General features: G+C 40.5%; 1 protein-coding gene across 1 annotated transcript; it reads left to right on the top strand.

Annotated features, from left to right (window-relative positions):
* The first annotated feature begins 2,620 nt into the window (after positions 1-2,620).
* LOC112246016 (transcription factor MafK) lies at positions 2,621-12,651 on the top strand. Its single transcript, XM_024414277.2, has 3 exons — positions 2,621-2,818; positions 11,334-11,412; positions 11,500-12,651. The coding sequence occupies exons 2-3, from the start codon at positions 11,368-11,370 to the stop codon at positions 11,935-11,937; spliced, it is 483 nt and encodes a 160-aa protein (XP_024270045.1). The 5' UTR covers positions 2,621-2,818; positions 11,334-11,367; the 3' UTR covers positions 11,938-12,651.
* Positions 12,652-16,409: the final 3,758 nt, after the last annotated feature.

Genomic DNA, 16,409 nt, shown 5'->3' with positions numbered 1-16,409 from the left:
GGCAGCGGATAGTTTCAGAAATAGAGGGTCCAGATTGTCAAGCCCAGCTGATTTGTACGGGTCCAGGTTTTGCAGCTCTTTCAGAAGAGAAATGCTTGTTGAAGTTTTCGATTATTATGGATTTATCGGTGGTGACCGTGTTACCTAGCCTCAGTGCAGTGGGCAGCTGGGAGGAGGTGCTCTTGTTCTCCATGGACTTAATTTAAAGTTATCTGTCCAACATTGTAATCAGTAACTTAACTTTTGTATTACCCAAACTCAGTCACCAAATCTGATGACTTTCAGTTATGTTTGGATTAGTTTCTCCTTAAGAGGCATTAGAAGATGACAAAAAGGAATTGAACGTCATTGAGAAAACGTGCTTTCGGAAATTAGAAGTAATCAGCTAGTTTTTCCCCCCCAAAAATAGCTGGTATCCTAACTGATGAGTTATTTTTTTGTAATCAGTTTACAAGTAAACAGTTACTCCCAAACCCTGCTAATAACTAGACTTAAGAAGTTAGTGAAGTCATCATTTATATGTTAATCATCAACAGTCTGTTGGGGTACTGGAGGTTCATTTTCCAACCTTCTGTAAACAGTCGGGGGGCTCTTCGTTCTAGATCATTTTATCCGAGCTCGGCATCATACATCATCGGTGGGATATCGTGGGCATAAAAGCTAACACCTCCTCTGATCTTTATTGTTTCATTTCCCAGTACACTACTGTGTAATATTGATTTAGTCAAAACAAAGACATGAACAGACAAGTCCTGCCTCAGGTAAAGGCTTCGACACTGCTGGAGTGGAACATCTGGGGGACACATTTTTCTAATAAATCGCCACATGATCAATAAAATAATGAATTGCAGACAGCCCAACTATACACCAAGCCAAACAATCCCATGCCACAGTGCACATTCAATTACATTTTTAATTACAAGAATGCTCAGCGGGGGATTACAGAGGCATATAAACTATTGTGAACATAACCTGATGTTAATTCTGTTGACAAGATGTGCTCTAATAAAGCAGGTTTGGGCATTGCTTTAGAATGAGAACCACCCATAACACAAACTTGAGTAATTACTCATCTCAAAAGCTGCATTTGCTTTCAACTTTATTGTACTCTGCATGAGAGATCCCAGCACATCAATGTACAATTTAGTCCATATGCCTCTCCTGAGGAAAACACTCATGTGTTGAATCACCCCTGGCAATGGTCTTCCACAGAAATACAACCATACACCAACCTCCTGGCTTTAGGCCCAGCCACAGTGGGTGAGCTCTATGGGAGTTAGTCAGTTCCTTTGCTAGGAAATTAGTGGGAATCTTTTTTCTTATTGTTTACAGTGTAATGGACAGGTCCTCACTAAAGACATCCTGATTTGAACCAATGTATGAATGCATATTGTATGCATATTGTAAGGAGCAAGTTGATTATTATATGAATATCCACTTCCATTTAAATTGGACCTTTTCCATTCTCAAGCCTCTGCAGCGCAGTCTATGGTTGCATTTACACAGCCAGCCCAATTTTGATCTTTTGCCACTAACTGGTCTTTTGACTAATCAGATTGGATCTTTTGCCCATAATTGGGCAAAAGACCAGAATTGGAATGCCTGTGTAAATGCAGGCAATGCGTGTTTATTGTTTCAATACGTCTGTTGGTGTATCTAAATATATGTGGTAACCTTACGCAAGTGAATACTGTTGAAGCCAATTAGACCACAGCCTTAAGGCATGTCAGCACTGCTTATCAACTCTGTGCTCAGTTTGAGGATGTTCAATGAGATGAGCCCTAGAGTTAGGCTGTTAATGTATATCACATACATACACATTTGAAACATGCAGTATTCAAATTTGTAAATCATTTTTAGAAGAATATTTGATTTGTCTGTTTAAAAACATTAATGCAGCGTATGACCGGACTTGTTCTTGTAAACTTACAACAAGAACAACTGAGAAGCACGTTGTGGGAGTCCTTAGTTGGGGGGATACTACTAGTTTATTTTTGGAGATGTTTTTTTTCTAAAGCATTTCACCTAAGAGAATGTCTGTCACACTTCTCAGACTATATATTGTCTTGCATGAGAATGGTATTGGGGCAGTAGCGTAAGTGGTTAGTAAGAAGGTGGAATAAGCAAGCTTATAGTTGGCCTCAGAGCCTTCAACATTATGCAGCCTGTAATAAATCCATAACTCAAAATAAATGTTGGAAGGACAGGACATTGGTAAAGACAGATGGCGCTGTTTCTTCTATTAACCAGTGAGGCAGTAACTTTAGGGTCAGATTACCTAAAAAAAAAAAGATAATTCTGAAATATAAATTATGGGAAGTATGTGGTATAGGGTTTCTCTCATACTGATTTTGTCACCAGAAGAACAAACATTGTGCAATCATGGAATTATTGAATTGGCATATAAAAAGCTAAAACATGTGCTGACATTGTCTGTGAAGTATTAACAGCATATAGTTGGATAGCCATAATTAGTATAATAATGATTTAATCTACACATTATCTCGCCAATTTTCCCAAAAGTCATCTATCATCTATTTCTGGCTTCCCCTAGTTTCCCGCCTCGTTTACGTCAGCAGAAAGTTATTTTCATGAATGGAGGGGGCGGTCACGAGGAATTGGTGACGTGAATACTTGCGGAAGCACAGAGTGGAATGTTGATACATTGTTGTTGTTTTGTAGTTAATTTAGTACGGGGATACATTTCGGTTCGACTGCTGGACGCCTTTCAGAATCGCGACAAGTAACTTCCACCCGTATAGGACGGCAACTTCACAAGCTTTACGCTTTGCAGACGGAAAATATCCGCGTTCATAAGGTGAGAGTACGAGCGCTTTTCTGGGAGATGTTTTGACATTCCTCTCTAGAATTGCTGATGCTATCACGGTGACAGATTCGATTTTACGCATGTATCAACAAGTAAGATCAGGCTTAAACAAACATTTCATTTACATGTTATCAACGTACTTGGTACATTTTGTAGGTCTATCTTTTCAATTTGAAACAATTTACAAACGTTTATGGTTATTTGCAATTATTTTTCTGCAATATGGACACGTGTTGGAGTAGTGCAACGCCTGGAATGAACTTATTTCACTCTTGAAGTTAAAATGTAACAATTTAACAAATCGTGTTTTTCCGAATTGTTTCTATTTATTTTTTATTTCATCTATTTACCAATTGTAATATTTTGAATGGTAATATGTTTTACTTCTGCCTCTTAATAACTTGAATAAGTGTAGTATTTTCAGAGATCTTCGATTAATTACTATATCCATATCGTTGTCCACATAGCATACGGTAGCATACTTTTATATTTACGACGTAAGGAAACAACACGTGGTCTGGGTTTTAGAATTCTGAGTCAAAGGGCATGGTGTGGGTGTAACCGATGCTTCGTGGGTGTCAGTTGTTGATGTGTGCAGAGGGTCCGTGGTTCGAGCCCGGGTATGGGCGAGGGGACGGACTAAAGTTATACTGTTACATGGGGATAGACCACCAGGAGGATAGTAAAGGGGACAACGGTAATGGAGACGAGTTCTCAAACGTTGCCTTTGCTTCACACATGATAAATTCTACGATTAGCTTGTTTTCCTATATCAAGACCCATAAGTGTGTGGGCTACTGTAATTTTCAGCAAGTATGCCAGTTTTTATTTTCCTTAAATGTAGTATAAACTGTAGAAGTTAGGTTTATGTTCAGTTTATTATATAGAATCTGAAATATACAGTGCCTTCAGAAAGTATTCACACCCTTGACTACATTTTGTTGTTACAGCCTGAATGTAAAAGAAATTAAATTGAGATTTCACTGGCCTACTACACACAATGCCCCATAATGTCAAAGTGGAATTATGTTTGTGCTGCTAAGGTACGCAATAGTATATTTTGGTAGACAGAATAGCAAAGACAGATCATGCTCTTTGGTAAAAGGGGTACATTGGAATTATGTTTGTTTAAATTTAAAAAATATATATGTTTACAAGTTAAGTAAAAATGAAAAACTGAAATGTCTTGTTATGTCATGCCTAAATACACATCAAAAGTATGTGGACATCTGCTCCTCGAACATCTCATTCCAAAATCATGGGCATTAATATGCCTGGAGGTGTGTTTTGGGTCATTGTCCTGTTGGAAAACAAGTGATAGTCCCACTAACAATTTGTTAGTGCTGTATCAGTGATTTCAGTATTTATCCTATACCCTGGTTTGACAGTAGAGAGAGGAGAGAGTGCCATAGTTGGCCCTGGTTCAGCAGAATCTCTTTTGGAAGCCACAGTGTCACAGGTCAATATGAAATTGAATCTACGGGCCTGCTGTCAAAGCAATAATGTTTAGATGACACTCACACAAAAAAAGCTTGTTGCTATGTTGATTTTTTTCTCTCTGCCTTGGTCCCATTGCTCAGCTTTATAAAATTAACAAAGAGAAGAAATCCTTATCAATTTCATATTTTGAACTTTACTGTCATTGTGATTTATATGGAAAATATGAGAGGAGTCCTTTCTCATCCAATACTTTCCACATTGTATGAGGGCCTTGAAATCTCATCGAAGAGGCTGCCTATGCCCCGAGTCACTGTTGAAGTCGAAGTTTACATACACTTAGGTTGGAGTCATTACAACTCATTTTTCAACCACTCCACACATTTCTTGTTAACAAACTATAGTTTTGGCAAGTCAGTTAGGACATCTACTTTGTGCAAGTCATTTTTCCAACAATTGTTTAGAGACAGATTATTTACTTATAATTCACTGTATCACAATTCCAGTGGGTCAGAAGTTCACCTACATTAAGTTGACTGTGCATTTAAACAGCTTGGAAAATTCCAGAAAATGTCATGGCTTTAGAAGCTTCTGTTAGGCTAATTGACTTCATTTGAGTCTATTAGAGGTGAATTTTTTATTTACCTTTATTTAACTAGGCAAGTCAGTTAAGAACAAATTCTTATTTTCAATGACAGCCTAGGGACAGTGGGTTAACTGCCTGTTCAGGGGCAGAATGACAGATTTGTACCTTGTCAGCTCGGGGATTTGAACTTGCAAACTTCCGGTTACTAGTACAACGCTCTAACCACTAGGCTATCCTGCCGTTTCTGTGGATGTATTTCAAGCCTACCTTCAAACTCAGTCCCTCTCTGCTTGACATCATGGGAAAATCAAAAGAAATCAGCCAAGACTTCAGACAAAAAATTGTAGACCTCCACAAGTCTGGTTCATCCTTGGGAGCAATTTCCAAATGCCTGAAAGTACCATGTTAATCTGTACAAGCAATAGTACGCAAGTATAAACACCATGGGACCACGCATCCACCATACCGCTCAGGAAGAAAACACATTCTGTCTCCTAGAGATGAACGTATTTTGGTGTGACAAGTGCAAATCAATCCCAGAACAACAGCAAAGGACCTTGTGAAGATGCTGGAGGAAACAGGTACAAAAGTATTTATATCCACAGTAAAACGAGTCCTTTATCGACATAATCTGAATGGCTGCTTAGCAAGAAAGAAGCCACAGCTCCAAAACCGCCATAAAAAAATCCAGACTACGGTTTGCAACTGCACATGGGGACAAACATCGTACTTTTTGGAGAAATGTCCTCTGGGCTGAAATACAACTGTTTGGCCATAATGACCATTGTTATGTTTGGAGAAAAAAGGGGGAGGCTTGCAAGCCAAAGAACACCATCCCAACTGTGAAGCACAGGAGTGGCAACATCATGTTGTGGGTGTGCTTTGCTGAAGGAGGGTCTGGTGCACTTCACAAAATAGATGGCATCATGAGGGAGAAAAATTATGTGGATATATTGAAGCAACATGTCAAGACATCAGTTAAAGCTTGGTCGCAAATGGGTCTTCCAAATGGACAATGACCCCAAGCATACTTCCAAAGTTGATGGCTTAAAATGGCTTAAGGACAACAAAGTCAAGGTATAGGAGTGGCTATCACAAAGCCCTGACTTCAATCCTATAGAACATTTGTGGGCAGAACTGAAAAAGCGTGTGTGAGCATGGAGGCCTACAAACCTGACTCAGTTGTACCAGCTCTGTCAGGGGGAATGGGCCAAAATTCACCCAACTTATTGTGGGAAGCTTGTGGAAGGCTACCTGAGACGTTTGATCCAAGTTAAACAATTTTAAAGGCAATGCTACCAAATACTAATTGAGTGTATGTAAACTTCTGACCCATTGGGAATGTGATGAAAGAAATAAAAGCTGAAATAAATCACTCTCTACTATTATTCTGACATTTCACTTTCTTAAAATAAAGTGGTGATTCTAACTGACCTAAGACAGGGAATCTTTATTAGTATTAAATGTCAGGAACTGGGATACACCTTAGCCAAATACATTTAAACTCAGTATGTAAACTTCTGACTTCGACTGTATATGTGGTGGTGGTGGTGACCTCCCACACCAAGTGCATCATATCCATGCTCTGTTATGAGGTTAACATGTGGCTTGGTTACCAATGTGATGTCTGGAGGAGGAGAGAGGGCCTATCATCTTCTGCTCTCTCACTTCCCTACCCAATATTTCAGCATGAAAATATGGTGTATACATACTCATAATGGTTAATGATGCTCACAGTTTTCATAGTATTGAGTGTTCAGGGGGTGGAAGAGAACCCACAGTTGTCATTGTGGGTTTTGCAGTGTGTTGTGAAATGACTGTGGTTAGTGAAAAGGTAGGACTCAAAAGGAAACCAAAGTCAGATATTTTTATGTGTAAAGTTACTTTTTAACTGTGAAACGTTTAACTTAATTTCCTTACTATGTGTTCTGATAATTTATTTCTAGACAAAGACCGTGTCATAAGAATTACATAGACATGACAGACAACCAAAATATTTACAGTACTGTATTACATGTACAGTTTAACAGTCCCGTTAACAGGTTTACACCGAAGCATGGAGAGATATACATTGGCATCTCTCCACAAGTGCCTCTTAAGTGCCTGTGTTGTACCAACCACCAGGATCTGCACCCAGCCCATTCCTGCTTTTCTGGATGACTTCCTGGATCTCAGACCAATGCTCTCGCCACACTGTGGCCTGGGGTGTGGAGGGATCGTCTCGAGTAAAGTGTCTTGTTTTTGTAATTATGGTATTAGGTGGTATACAGTAAACAAGGAGAAATGTCCTGAACTTTCTCACTTTTACATCTGAGAACTTGGGTACCCAGACTGAATAAGAATATTAACAACTTAATGGAGAGCCGGGATGGAATTAATGACTCCTAAACTCCTTTGTTATTTGAAGTTGGAAAATGTAATAGTATTTTTTTTCCTCATTGATTTTCATTGTTATTCAATGTGTACTATGGAATGGCTTTAGTTAGGTAATAACTGGACAGCTTTGTCTTTGTTGTGTGCATACTTGACATTCTTTTCAATCCCTATGTCCCCAGTTGGAAAGTCGCTTCGCTCAGATATCTACCTCTCCTCCCTTTTACGCAAAAAAGTTCCGGCGGGTATGCCAGCCGTTTCCTGTACTTTTCCTTCTACCCTGCGGAACAACGTGATTTTCCAGGAAACGTCAGTTTGGGAGGGTGTGATTCCCTGCCGCTCGTCCTAGTTCTTACCAGTAAACAGCATGACTCATGGCTCGGCTATGCTCTCCATTTCCTTTACATAACATCCCTCCAAATGTGCTGTGCTGGAGTGCAGAGCAGAGTGCACCACCACAGCATAGTCTGGAGGAAGGCTCTCTTCTCCCCAACTCCCTGAGCAAACCGAGGAGACATTCTGTACAGAGGGGAGCTCCATCAAGCTCTCTCTCCTCTCTCAGAGGAACATAGCGTATCTGTTTTCCACCAAACCCAAACTCCAAAACGAATAGAAAAGAGCAGGAAAACAAGTAGCCAAGACAAGCCAACACTTCATCTATCACTAGGACCTGAGCACTCAGCTCTTTGATGTGCTCTTTATTTTAGCAAAATGTCGCGCCCCAGAGCAGTATCTGTCATAACCCAAGCATACAGACTTGAATTTGAGCTGAGGTCTGAATGACAAAAACTAAATGGAGTCACATTTCACATATTGTCTCTGGACTAATACCATAACAGGCCTGCAGTTTATTGGTTTGTTATTCTAACCAGGTCACAATCAGTGCTTAAATAGGCAGTTATTCGTCCATTATTAATGGTTACTGCCTGGGCTGATACTGTGGTGCTGATTTAATATGCACCTTAGTAAAACTCATTCTATAGTATTTTAGCAAAGCTGTAGCCCTAGTTCTTGGCTCAAGCTTTGAGTAAGTCATTGATGTCAATTACACTGAATGACTAAACAACAAACTATGACAGGTTATGTTCACTTTTTCCAACAGAGTTCAATTGGGCAGAGAACAGTGATTATTAGCAGTGGGCTGCATCCGGAGCCTACAGTAAATTTGTCAGTTGGACTTGTGTGCTTTGATACGATGAGTAATTTCCTCATGATCTGGACTACGTGAGCTGATGAAATATGGTGCTGAAATCATCAGACCTTTCCTGTGGCCAGCAAATATGTTATATTTTCCATCTGTTTAGCCACCACCTTGTGTGTAAATGCTCCCTCTCTCATCATGAAACTTAAGTGTTGTCTAACTAAGTTATTTGGTTAGGGATAGTACTACTCTGTTAGTCGTCAGCACTTGATTAATTCTGGCTGTTGTTAGACTTCGATATGAGACACATCTGAATTTCAGTCATTTGGAAGATTTTACAGCGATATCTTTACATCTGAATAGACTAAGCCCCCCTTCCAGAGATGGGTGCATTACACAGGACATATTCTGAATGCATTTATCCTCCCAATTGAAACTTGGGGCCTCTTTCCTTTGTGTTTGTGTGTGTCCTCAGTCAGGAATGTGGTTATGTTATCCACACTTAAGCCACATTCTATGGCTTTACTTTGAGGTCTTCTCCGACACGAGTAGAAGCACTCAAAAAGGTGAAAAGGGAAATAGTTTTCTGGAGGACCGTCAAGTGTGCACAGTCAAAAGCAGTACTGAATTGTAAAATGTGCCTGTTGCTCGTCCTGAAAGATGATCAAAACAGGGATTTGGCCTTGTAACATTACTGCTCTTTCCCTCTCTGGAAGACGGAAAGCCGCAAAGTGGGATCTTAAGAGCTCGACCTAGTGCCATTTGCTAAAACGGAGAGGAGCACATGCAGAAGGGATTTGAAGGAAACAACGTGGCCTCTGAGCTGTAAAGCTTGAGCACCCCGTGTATGGAGTGTGAGGCCTTTTTACATCCATTTCATGATATTCGAGTCGCACAGAATATTACCCAGGGTCTCCCCTTGATGCAACAGTTCAAAACAGGCTTTTTCAGCCAACTTACTGGAACATTGTCTTACATTTTTGTCTGGCTATGCAGTGTTGGATTCAAAGTTGCATACATGTGCCAAAATAAGGCAATGCTGTATGCTTTTCTCTACTCTTTTTCCTATAGTTAAGTTGAAAACCCAAGTGAATTTCAAATGAGGTTCAAAGGGGATGGCCAAAACAAGTAATCAGATGTGATGGTTCACCGAACATGTGGTTCTTAAATCCACACAAAACAGAGTCATCTATTGGTTTATTTTCCAAGTTAGGATTGTGTGAGTGTACACTCTCCACATTCATGTATCCCTTCATTACAGAAACATGCGGCCAGGCATAGGCTGTACCTCCGGTGTGGTTTTACAAAAAGACAAAACAGATGGATGACTAAGAACTTATTAGTGATCTGTTCTGCTTCAGTGCCAAAGCCAGTGAACCTTCCATTATCATCCGACCAATCACTTGGCATTCTGCCCCTTTCCACTTAGGAGCTCTAAGACTTTCGATGCAAGAACAGTATTTCTATTGTAGATACAGTGCAACCACTTCAGCTCTTCAACACAAGGTCAACCCAGCAACAGCTGTCAGAAACGGCCGTGATCAGCTATCTATATTTATTTCCAGGGGCATGAGAGGAACTTCCCTAAAGGAATAGTCATTAAAACCTCACCCTTTGGGTTGTTGTATCTTGTTCGAGAAAGTGCACCTCAAAGCGCCGGATGGAATATTTGGCCTCTTAATGAGGTATCGCTTATCACATGTTCACCTAAATTGTTTAGCTGGCAGAATTTTGTGTCAGCAGCACAGTGAGCTAAATATACCCAGCAGTGTTAAATAAGGGCATGTAGCAGCTCAGGAAAGCCAAGTGTAATACGAGCCAGACAACCAGACACAAGTCCTAAATGAAATCGAGTACATTGTCTCACTACAAAAATACACCCATGACTGTAAGGGAAACTATTCCTCTGTCACACGATCTTCAGGAATTTCCCACATATCTACAGGACTGTAAAGTTCAGTATGACCATAAATGTAAGCTTGTGTTTGTTGGGTAGTTTTACTGTTGACATAGGCATATGTTCTGTGTTATAAAGAGGAGACTCATACGGACCAATGTAGGCCATGTTAGGTTGAATAGTGCTGTATCTAAATGGAAGAGACTATGCATTGTTCAGAGTTTATGAGACTGTTATTGTACACACTCCCTAAACTATTGGTGGTTTATGAGACTGTTATTGTACACACTCCCTAAACTATTGGTGATCCTCACTTAGTTCTTCAAACTGACCTGCCCTTGTAATTTCTACCATGTGTATGACAGGGTTATGAATGAGACTTGTTTACCCTTTGGATGACCATGTGACTATACTCCCACACCCATTTGCAGGGTGTTTCCATGGCAGCCGTTGCTTATGGAGCAAGTCAGGGTGCTGAAATGGAGCCTTGGGAGAATGTGGGCTTTTATTCACAGTCAGGCACACAGCAGTCTCTCTCTCTTTTAGGCCATGTCAGCAGTCTCAAAGGCATGTGTTTCACTGTAGTGTTGAGATAGGCCTTTTTCTATAAACGACTTTGACCAAAATAGCCTATGCCCAGTTTCTAAGCAGAGGGCTCAGACAAGCTGTGTGGTGAGAGCTGACCTGTTTCTATTCTTGCGGTCTTGCTATGGTCTAGTGAACTACATTGTGAGGGCCCTCCCTACAGCAGCAAGTACACAGGTTTGCTCAACAGTCTGTGTATTCATTATCATCATTCAGTGTTATGCTGACCTCTGCTGGCAGTCTCTGTTATTAGAGAATCTACTGAGCTGGTTGCAGAGACGTAACTAACTCAGGAATGTTGTTGTGGGATCTCATCGATAGATTTCTTGGGAAAGGGGAGTGGCTTCTTAGGATGGCTGTATCTGAACTTGGCTACACTCATAACTGACACTTTAATTTCACAACGAATACACTATATTATGTATACAAATATATTTGAATACATTTTTTTTATTCCAATCACAATTTTCCCTTCTTTGTTTTGCAGTGTTGACGTCTGTGGGATTCTGGCCAGTTTATGCATGCAGGGTATGACGACTCAGTTTAAAGCAAACAAGACTTTAAAGGTAATTTTGTATTCGTACACTATCTTTAATGTGAATGATGAGTTCAGGAAAGTGCCAGACTCTCATCAATGGCTGTCTCTCTTGCAGGTTAAGAAGGAGGTGGGTGAGAATGCCCCGGCCCTCAGTGATGATGAGCTGGTGGTCATGTCGGTGCGCGAGCTCAACACACACCTGCGCGGGTTGACCAAGGAGGACGTGGTGCGGCTGAAGCAGCGGCGGAGGACCCTGAAGAATCGCGGCTACGCCGCCAGCTGCCGCATCAAGCGGGTCACTCAGAAGGAGGAGCTGGAGAGGCAGAAGCAGGAGCTGCAGCACGAGGTAGACAAGTTGGCCCGGGAGAACGCCAGCATGAGGCTAGAGCTGGATGCCCTACGCGCCAAGTATGAGGCCCTGCAGTGCTTTGCCCGGACTGTCACCTGCGGGCCTCTCTCACCAGGCAAGGTGGGCACCACCAGCGTTATCACCATCATCAAGTCTACTAACAACCACAACTCCAGCCCAACCTCCTTCTCAGCCCCCTCCTAGTGCTGACAGGACTGGGCTCTCGTCTCCCCGTCCCGCCTGGTCCTTACCGGTTCCGACCCAATCCAGCCTGAAACCAATGGCACCCGACCCATGCTGAGAGGAAGCTCAGTAATTCGACTGAGGGAAGGGGGTGGGGTGGCCACTAGCTCTGTGTGATGATAACAACATGATGCTGCATTCATTCTCTACTCTCTTTCTCTCACATACTGTACATAATCTACATTGTCTGTGCACTGTGCCACAACCTCCCCAGCACCGGCAGGGCATTGGGCCTCTCTGACTGACGGAAGAGATTAGCTCAGACTACAGTGCGAGTGGGTACTTGATATTATACCCCGTGATGGCAGCACTGGTCTGAGACCTCTCTGATGCCTGTGGTATCTTGCATTTACAGAGTATAAAGTAATATATTATTGTAATAATTACCGTATTAATACATTATGAATATTTAAAATAACACAAAAAATGCTGATCTAAGCCTAAAAGCCTTCTTTCTTCTGTATATGAGAGTATATACTAATGTCTCAATGAAAATTGAGGCATTGAAGCTTTTGCCTTAAACTGATCTAGGAATGATCTCTCAGTAATATTATTTTTTTTGTCACACTCCTACAGTATGTTCAATAATTTAAGCTTTTATATTTCCAATTTCAAGGGCAGCTTGAAAACCGTAAAAAAAAAAAAAAACAATACAGTGGGGCAAAAAAGTATTTAGTCAGCCACCAATTGTGCAAGTTCTCCCACTTAAAAAGATGAGGCCTGTAATTTTCATCATAGATACACTTCAATTATGACAGACAAAATGAGAATTTCTTTTCTCCAGAAAATCACATTGTAGGATTTTTAGTGAATTTATTTGCAAATTATGGTGGAAAATAAGTATTTGGTCGTCTACAAACAAGCAAGATCTCTGGCTCTCACAGACCTGTAACTTCTTCTTTAAGAGGCTCCTCTGTCCTCCACTCGTTACCTGTATTAATGGCACCTGTCCACAACCTCAAACAGTCACACTCCAAACTCCACTATGGCCAAGACCAAAGAGCTGTCAAAGGACACCAGAAACAAAATTGTAGACCTGCACCAGGCTGGGAAGACTGAATCTGCAATAGGAAAGCAGCTTGGTTTGAAGAAATCAACTGTGGGAGCAATTATTAGGAAATGAAAGACATACAAGACCACTAATAATCTCCCTCGATCTGGGGCTCCATGCAAGATCTCACCCCGTGGGGTCAAAAATGAACACAAGAACAGTGAGCAAAAATCCCAGAACCACACGGGGGGACCTAGTGAATGACCTGCAGAGAGCTGGGACCAAAGTAACAAAGCCTACCATCAGTAACACACTACGCCGCCAGGGACTCAAATCCTGCAGTGCCAGACGTGTCCCCCTGCTTAAGCCAGTACATGTCCAGGCCCGTCTGAAGTTTGCTAGAGAGCATTTGGATGATCCAGAATAAGATTGGGAGAATGTCATATGGTCAAATGAAACCAAAATAGAACTTTTTGGTAAAAACACAACTCGTCGTGTTTAGAGGACAAAGAATGCTGAGTTGCATCCAAAGAACACCATACCTACTGTGAAGCATGGGGGATGGAAACAACATGCTTTGGGGCTGTTTTTCTGCAACGAGACCAGAACGACTGATCCGTGTAAAGGAAAGAATGAATGGGGCCATGTATCGTGAGATTTTGAGTGAAAACCTCCTTCCATCAGCAAGGGCATTGAAGATGAAATGTGTCTGGGTCTTTCAGCATGACAATGATCCCAAACACACCGCCCGGGCAACGAAGGAGTGGCTTCGTAAGAAGCATTTCAAGGTCCTGGAGTGGCCTAGCCAGTCTCCAGATCTCAACCCCATAGAAAATCTTTGGAGGGAGTTGAAAGTCCGTGTTGTCCAGCAACAGCCCCAAAACATCACTGCTCTAGAGGAGATCTGCATGGAGGAATGGGCCAAAATACCAGCAACAGTGTGTGAAAACCTTGTGAAGACTTACAGAAAACGTTTGACCTCTGTCATTGCCAACAAAGGGTATATAACAAAGTATTGAGATAAACTTTTGTTATTGACCAAATACTTATTTTCCACCATAATTTGCAAATAAATTCATTAAAAATCCTACAATGTGATTTTCTGGATTTTTTTTCCTCCATTTTGTCTGTCATAGTTGAAGTGTATCTATGATGAAAATTACAGGCCTCATCTTTTTAAGTGGGAGAACTTGCACAATTGGTGGCTGACTAAATACTTTTTTGCCCCACTGTATATATTTGATAACTGACCAAGTATGTTTAGCTGGATGAACCAGGCCCTTTTGACATTGGAAAACTTTTATCTGGTTTAGACTATAGATTTGATGTGCAGGTATATAGCATTATAGCATAGCCTACATTTTAGAATACAAACATACTCATGGGTTATCCTTCTTACAGCTGAGGAACTAAATCTACAGTACAAGTAAAATACAAATTAGGCTACATCAGACAAATTTACAGATCATTGAATGGCACTTACTATGAAACTGTTAGATCACAGTGTAAAAGTACCAAATCACTTGCTTTGCAAATGTTACAAATCCTATAGCTGCAAATTTACATCTAAAATCATAGGACACCTGAAGCATCTTTTTGGGAAATACCGCATTCCATTCTGGTATGACTTTAGCAATGGGAGATTGTATGATGCTGATCATAGTTTGTGGTCTATCCCAGAATTGCTAAAGTTGCAGCCAGTTTATAACTATTTTATGTTACTAAGACGAGCACTTACCTATGATCTTTTGCCTCTGAACTATCCTCTCCATGCTATGCCATATTTTATGGTAGGTAATCCATATTGGATGTAGTGATAATGGGAGCTGCCTTGACAAATGAAATGCAATTCAATGAATTCCTGTATATTACAGACTTAAGCTAGAGCCTTTTAGTTTCAATGCAAGAGAAGGAAAATTGAATCTCTCAACTGCTTCCTGTCACTTTACATTAAGAACTCCGTCCTCTTAGAAATCATTCCTACTGTTGGGTCGTCTGAAAGTGCTGCTGCCGGTGTTGGTAACTCTCAAACAATAGACATTGAACATATGCTTTTGACACAGACTCTTGGGTAAGAGGAATCCTGGCATAAAACTCAAGAGAAAAAAAAAACTCTAGGAATGGTGTCATGACCACATTCAATGGCACATTAGCTTCAAATGTTACCCATAAACAAGCACAGGTTGAGTATACTTTTTGATGGTTATAAGTTTCAGTTCTAGATACTTATCTAGAATCTATAGTTCTTGCATTTCAGCCCTTATCGAAGTTAGTCACGAGTGAAGTCTAGAGTTGGCTCTTGTCAAGGTTTTCTCTTACCCTAGTGGACATGACTTTTCCTCCTCCCCTGTTTCTTAGCTGTAAAGATCACGAAGGGAGACTTTGCTGCTGCATGGCCCTCTGCTATTTCAGGCAGGGCCATTGCTGTGCTCTTATCATTCTCATGTTGTGTTTTCATTTGGTATATTTGTTACTACACCTTAATTCCTGTGTTTTTATATGTGTGTATTTTTCTATAATTGTTGCTTTATTATAGGGATATTAAATACCTGGGAGTGGTGTGATCTTGTAATCGTCCTCTGACGTAAAATGATTCTTATTTATTGGCCTATCTCAGCAGGATAGTTCAATTATTATCTATAGCATCAATTAAATCATATGGAATCTATTCTGCTGACTTTATAGTTGTATTTGTATCTTTTTAAGGTCAGTTCATAATTATTACCTGCAAACTACCCTCGGCTAGTCTGCAAATTAGGCTCTGTGTTTACACTCACGGCTGTTTTAGCGTAGGTGGATTGGGTATATTTTGATGGGAAAGACTTACTTTGGTAGCTAATTGCCATATGCCCACATGCTATTATAAGGAAGTTACGTTTGTATCACATTGCTAAACTCCACGACTTTTGAAGTTTGAGTTGATGCTTTTGTGAAAGCTATGAAACAGATACAAGTATTACAATTTGGAGGAGAATATACAGCAGAATGCTAGTTATGAAATGAAAGTTGAGGAAGAGAAAACACTTGAAATATTTAGCACCCTTTTCTGAGCTTTACACTGACCTCTGCTGGTAATCTTTATAAATGCTGTGAATAAGCACATTATTATTGACCAAATTGTTTTGGAGACATGCAATCCAATTGCATATCAATTTAAGAATTTTATCCATTTAGTTATTGCTTTCAATTTCATTCAATTCTGTTGTAAACAAAGCCACAAATACTGTCTATATATTATTGTATGACTCATATTCGAGTGCAAAACATATACTTTTGTGTCAAAATAAACATCCAACAAGGTAGATGAATTTCTATGTATCCCAAGCTGCATTTTCCTCCCTAGTTGTGTTGAAACTAAACTAAAGATTCATACACATCTACACATGGCTCTGCCAGCTGAAGATGGAGTATGTGCTCACTAGTAGTTATGCTCTTCCTGCAC

Source organism: Oncorhynchus tshawytscha, linkage group LG09 (genome assembly GCF_018296145.1).
Source record: "Oncorhynchus tshawytscha isolate Ot180627B linkage group LG09, Otsh_v2.0, whole genome shotgun sequence".
Taxonomy (NCBI): Eukaryota; Metazoa; Chordata; class Actinopteri; order Salmoniformes; family Salmonidae; genus Oncorhynchus; species Oncorhynchus tshawytscha.
Note: the sequence above shows the minus strand (reverse complement) of the source record. Positions and strands in the feature narration are given on the sequence as shown.